The sequence below is a fragment of the Wolffia australiana genome, chromosome 7 (genome assembly GCF_029677425.1).
Source record: "Wolffia australiana isolate 7733 chromosome 7, ASM2967742v1".
Classification (NCBI taxonomy): Eukaryota; Viridiplantae; Streptophyta; class Magnoliopsida; order Alismatales; family Araceae; genus Wolffia; species Wolffia australiana.
In genome coordinates, this window is record NC_135841.1 from 9,377,569 (window position 1) to 9,384,132 (window position 6,564).

At 34.5% G+C, this 6,564-nt stretch overlaps 1 protein-coding gene across 5 annotated transcripts; it reads left to right on the plus strand.

Annotated features, from left to right (window-relative positions):
* The first annotated feature begins 582 nt into the window (after positions 1-582).
* On the plus strand, positions 583-5,392 carry LOC144706087 (uncharacterized). Of its 5 annotated transcripts, none has more exons than XM_078578979.1 (6): positions 583-719; positions 2,083-2,149; positions 2,623-2,712; positions 3,872-3,971; positions 4,337-4,916; positions 4,998-5,392. In XM_078578979.1, exons 1-4 carry the CDS (start codon positions 646-648, stop codon positions 3,956-3,958), a joined length of 318 nt encoding a protein of 105 aa, XP_078435105.1. In that variant the 5' UTR covers positions 583-645; the 3' UTR covers positions 3,959-3,971; positions 4,337-4,916; positions 4,998-5,392. The 5 variants fall into 5 exon arrangements, 3 of the variants coding, with proteins under 3 accessions (XP_078435105.1, XP_078435106.1, XP_078435104.1); XM_078578980.1 differs by having other exon boundaries at positions 4,670-4,916; XR_013582170.1 differs by adding an exon at positions 1,057-1,342 and having other exon boundaries at positions 585-719; positions 3,872-4,916.
* Positions 5,393-6,564: the final 1,172 nt, after the last annotated feature.

Genomic DNA, 6,564 nt, shown 5'->3' on the forward strand with positions numbered 1-6,564 from the left:
ATAACAAAAACATTTCATGACTAAGCATTCATAAATTATCATATTCATAAAGTGATGATATAAAAATTCATAACACCATCAATAAGAAAATTTAGGAATTAGAAATTTATTTTTGTAACTCTATTTTGATAATACTTACAAGAAAAAATCAAGAGATAGCTGTTTTACCATCAACAGATAGGAAAATGAGTACTAAATATGATGTAATCAATACATTCCTAGAAAAAGACATGATCTCAAATATTTAGTGTTAATTATATATATACAATTATGTATAAATTTTGAAGATAAAACATTAAAGATTCCTGAAGATGATTGCAAAAGCACTATCACTGAGCTTAATTTGGATATTCTGGTAACATCAAAAAATTATTTACCATGAATTTTACCAAGAAAAAATTTATCCCTATCCTACAATTTGCTGATTCCATATTGGAAATATTTTATATTATGATAACATGCATCGTATTAATTTTTTAGACCCGCGTGTAGTTTGGATTGTGCAAATTGTGTGAATTTTTTAGAAATGATTTTAAAAAACTCCTCTTGATTTTTTCCCTTCCCTACTCCCTTCGAGGGAAGAGAGAGAGAGAGAGAAGAGAGAGAGGGAGAGGTTTAAGGTGGGGCTTGCGTGCTTTCTCTGCTATGTCAATTGATTCATTTCTATGCATCGCCAAGCCTGGCCTCGTGATGTCAACCCTTGAAATTAAAGCTCGAGAGTACGTTGCCTCTTCCATCTCCACTAAACAGATTCTTACTAGTTTTGTTCATCTCTATTTCGAATCGTTCATTGCTTTCATAGACAAGCAAAGCATTGCTCAAACGGTGGATTCTGGAATTTTTTTCCCTTTTTCTTCTTGAAGACATTCCGGACCAAGTGAATATCTTCAACGAACCCAGAAAAAAAGATAGACATATAGATAGATTGTTGAGAATCAAGGAGTTCCTTCAATTTCCTTGGAACGAAGTTTGAAATTTTGCTGCTCGGTTTCATTAAATGCTGAGCACAGGGATTGATAACTCGTAATCAATCTATCATTCTCTTTGCGAGTACAGAAACTTCAGTTCATCTTCTTCAAGCCAGAGCTTTGAAAGATGCAAGACAAACTGAAGTTGCAGCTTTTATGAGCGAGACTACTTATTCTTGCAAAAGCATGTCAAGAACGAGGAGGCGGAGCTTGGCGATGATTTCATGGAGTTCATCCATTTTGCTTGAAATCCAGTTTGAATTTTGCCGCTCCAACTCAACCATGCGGCTCGACTCCACCCATAGATCTTCATAACAGAGAAAATCATCAATAACTCTTGGCATTTGCAGTTACTTGAGCGGCTCTTCCTCAGGGTAGCTTCCTCGTCGCCATCTATCAGAAAATGAGATTGAAGATGAAGCTCCGACAATGAAATCAAATAACTAAGAAAACGAAAATCTCCGGGTGGGGAAGGAATACCCGAGATGGGCTATACAGAGGTGGATATATAGATAAAAATGTGGAAAGGTAGATAGATAAGTAGATTGATGCAGAGGTAGATAGATAAATAAATGGAAATATAGATAGAAATGTGGAAGTAGATATGCAGACCGATACAGAGGTGGATATATAGATAAACAATCTCTTTATCTATCAACCTCTATATCAATCTACAAATGTATCTATCTTTCCAACTATCTATCTATACATCCATCAATCTATAGATCTATCTATATTTCCATTTATTTATCTATCTACCTCTGCATAAATCTACTTATCTATCTACCTTTCCACATTTATATATATATATATATATATATATCCACCTCTGTATTGGTCTACATATCTACTTCCACATTTCTACCTATCTACCTTTGTATCAATTTGCATATATATATTTTTTGTCTTGTAATCGCGCACTGTTTCAACCACAGATGACATGGTTCTTTTTTGTTGATGTGATTACTGCGACTGGTCCACTTATACAACCCCTGGTTTTTTGGGAAAAATGTCATGTTTTTGTAGAACATTCTCTTAACTTTATCAACTTTGAATTTGAAATGTCGCACTTTTTCCCTTCTTATACCTTAACTTATTTTTGGTTACAGAAAAGGGAGATATTTCAAGATCTAGCCCCACTACTTTGGAACTCGTTTGGAACTATTGCGGCTCTGCTGCAGGTATTTCTCTTTCCGCATCAAGTTGTATTAAATCTTGATTATTTTTTTACAAATGTTACTATCTTTATGTTGTGATTAGTATGATTCTCTTGGAGAAAAAATGGCAAAGAAATCCTTTAGAGCCTTATAATTTCATTGAGGATATACCTTGTTCTTAAATCCTTTTATACTCTACATTTGATCAAATTAGTGTATCCTCCAAAGAGATTTATTGGCAGTTATCATTGGTACGTCTTGGCTGGTCTCCAAATGGGAGAGTTGCCCTTGCTAAAGAGAATTACATATTGAAGGGGGAGATGACCAAATGATCATAGTGGGGTCGTAGAACTAACATGGTATAAGATGGGTATATAATCAGAAAGTACGTCTATCCTAAAAGTTGATTTCTACTGTCTTTATTACTTCATGCTCAGATATATATGGAATATTTTGGTGTGTCCCTTGATGTGATAAGCAAATTCATGGTATTACAGGAGATAGTCTCGATATATCATGTTCTTTCACTGCCAACGCTTAGACCTACTGCTTCAAACCGAGTATGTAACGCTCTGGCACTTCTTCAGGTTTGTAAACCCCTAGTTTCTCAAGAAAATGCACAAAAAGGATTTATTTTTTTATCTTTTGTTTCTTGGTTCTCAGCCTTTTAATTTTGGCTAAATTTCTTTCAGCATTATTCTGTGTTTGTTATTCTGTATCCTGAATATCCTTTTTCACTTTACCATAACTTTCTATTGTTTTCATGATGCTGGTAACAACATTTTTTAAAATTCTGACTACATGCTTATTTTCATGTCTAACTCATACATTTTTTGTTGTGATCGATCTGGTTCTGGCAAGCCACTCAAAGAATAAAATCATCAGATGTCATTATTAGGATTATGAACGTCCAGGGTTGGGATGGGGTATACTGATCAGCCGGAACGAAAGTAAACTGGACCCCTAGTGGACTGGTCCATTAGTCTGGCCATTTGGATGGGCAGGTTATTGTACCTGACCCTTGTCCTACCCTGACTGGTCCACTGATATGATCCTCTACCCCGAAGGGCATTCCTTATTAGATGTTTAAGTTGATTAGTTTCTAAAACTCAATTTTCTTTTTTTGGTTAAAAATTAGATGTTTAAGATGATCAGGACCTTTTTGTACTTGCCATTGTGAAAATAGGAAAAAAAATCAGTGTCAAAGTGGGCTCCTCGAATTAATAGTTTGTTACTCTGCAATGCAGAATTCCTTATCAAGCCCCATTTGCTCAAAGATAGAAGAGTATTCCTTATCAGATGTTTTTTGGTTTTTGGTTTTCAAGAATTTTGGATTTTCAATGATTTAAAGTATGCATCATATTTTTAATTATTATATTCTGAGTAATTTTGCCAAGTGGATTGTGTAATTTAGTCGATAGTGGATACTGGTTATGGTCTCTTCCTTGAAGAGATAGTAGTGCACTAGGCTTGCTATTAAGTTCCACTTAGTAGTTATTTTTCCCCAACCATATAAAGTTATGGCTGTTGCTCACTTGATTGGCTAAAGAGTTAAACTTGGAGCTTTGAATCTTTTTATCATCTAATTCGCAGATTCCATCTTTGAAAAATTACTAGAACATTAATGCATGCACAAACACAAGCTCCTTACTAAGAGCTTATCTAACTTTAATCCTTTGGTTCTCCTAATACTGGGATCTCTTATTGTTATTTATCATTGTGCTGGTGTCGTTCTGTTTTTTGCAGCATCTGTACTGTCATCTTGGCATATTTATTAAAAAAGCTCTCCACTGGGTTTTCTGTCCTCACCGTAATGATAGGAGCAATTCTTGAATTTTCTTCGGAGGTATTTTATAAGTTGTGTAGATGTGTGAAAAATGAGACACGAAGGGAGAATCTTTTTGTTAGTTATTGTCATATATTTCATTTATTTTGCTTCTATATCTACCCGGTGAAGGAAAAGAACAGGTTGAGGAGATTTTACTCTAAAGAAGAGGAACCTCTTATCATTATTTATCATTGTGCTTTTGTCATTTGTTGATTTAACATCTCAGTACGACTGTGCTTTAATATTTATACATTATAGTTGCACTTCAAACCTTGTCTCAAAATAGTTTGATATTGAATGAATTATCAGAAAAAATTATATTTTCAATTGTAATTTAGTATGCCTAAAGCTCCTCTCTCTCATGCTTCTGGTGCCAATGAAAGCTCTACATCATCCGAGGGGAGTATTGGCCAAAGTAAAAAGAAGACCAAGATAAAGAATTATGCACAGATACACTTCACAGAGGTTGCACCAAAGGTTTTTGCATGCAATGTCTGTGGGGCACATAATTGGGGTCGTGATGTGACAGTAGAGCTAAATATGTATAGTTGCAGTACGATCCTATGGCAAAATTTGCAAAATGTGCACCATAAAGAGTATAATGAGTTGAAGGCAAAAGAAGGCAGTTCTTCTAACCAATGACCGGTGGCGAACATCTTTGATCGAAAGGGTTTCTACTTCATCCATATATGAAGCTTTGTTTGATTGATCCACAGGCTAAGAACAAGGTTTTCTACCATCCGCACTATCATGGATTCATATTCAGTATCCAAAAACCTTGGGAATCAGTCCACCGAACTATCTGCTCTATCAATGAGGAATGATTTCCTACAAATGGAGCTCCAAGAACACTAGATCCATCTGAGCTACCACAAAGAGTTGATCCGATTAAAGAGCTCGACGTATACACGACGGCCCCCCCAGCATTCGGTACGGAAGTGTTGCATTGGTGGAAGACGACGGGTATCATATAAAGTGCATTGCTAGATTCAAAATCTCTTACTTGCCTTATTGAACTTCTAATTGCTTTTATCTCCATAATAGGTCAGATTTCTTACCCTGCATTAGCATTGGTGGCAAAGGAATTTCTCGCAGTTCAACCGACGAGTGCTGCGTGTGAGCGTCTATTCTTAGAAGGGCGTCGTGTAATCAACTACATGCGATCCAGGCTCATAGCAAAGAGCGTCAAAGTTTTGATGATGTTGAAGTCATGGTGCAGCAATGAAGATTTGAGAGCGAAAGAGAAGGTGACGGTGATGATGATGATGAGCTATTTGCCATTCGTGTGGATGCACCCACCAGATAGAACTCAGTTTTTTGTCTTCATCTAATGACATATACTCTATTATTATTCCTTGACTGGTGTATTTAACTATTCATTTATTTACACATTGAGTATAATGTATTATTTGTTATGGACAATGAATTACATTTGGCCATCCAATGTTTATGGACAATGATGAAGATGGAAGAAAACCGCGAGCTAGATGCGAGACTCCTCTAGCCTTCCGGTGGAAGACTAATCCTCCATCCAGTGTCAAGACTACTATATCATTACTGTGTCTTGGATGATTGTTCACTCATCTTTCTCACAAATTTGGATCTGTATTTTTTGAATTTTAAATGGGACGTGACCCTCATATCTATTTTTCTTTTCTATTGATGCTTTTTGGTTAGCAATGGAGATAATCGTAACCCGATAGATGGGGCAGTGGAAGAATGATAGAAGAAGATGATGAATACGTGGAAGACCATGACATCAATCACGAAGGTCGAAGTCACGTCAAGAGAAACCATCTCGCAAAACTGATAAGCCTAAAAATGCACGTAAAAATGTCGTTGATTTTGGATTTAGACTTATAAAGTAAAATTTATAATTTCCCTTAATCACTAAATACAAATATAGAGCAAGTAAGGGGTCGAACCACAGGGAGGCAACAAATGAGAATTTTAATCCAATTTGAATTAATTAATTCAAAAATGAATTGATTTTGCAATTAATAAATGTTAATTATCCTTAATAATATTCTTTAATTAATCAAAATTAAATAAAAACTTAATTTTAATTTTTAATATTTTGGTCAGAAAATTCAAGATAGGAATATTTTAATTTTAAGCTCATTTTAATTCATATTATTAATTTCCCAATTATTATAAATTTTAAAACAATTTTATGAATTAAAATTGGGAATTAAATAATCAAGAAAGGGATTTTTAAATTGGACTTCAAGATAGATGAATTTTATATTCAAATTTTATTGTTAGGTTTTTTATATATTAAATAAAATTCCTAAATGATAAAAATCGAAATCTAGAGAGTGAAACTTAGCAAATTAACCTAGAGAGAGAAAGTGAAGAAATTGGGGAAAAGACGAAATCCAACCCTAAATAAAAAAATCTAATGAAGCAGAAACGTTTTAAATTGATTTAGAATTAAGTATCAAAAATCAGATCTTCAATCAGAATCAAAATGAAGTGCTAATTTCATTCAAAACAAACTTCTAGGGCATGTACATTTTGCCCATGCCTTGGCGTTTTATAATCGTTCAAGAAGATGATTGAAATACAAATCAGAGACTTACAAATTTGAGTTCAAAAGCAAGATTTGTCG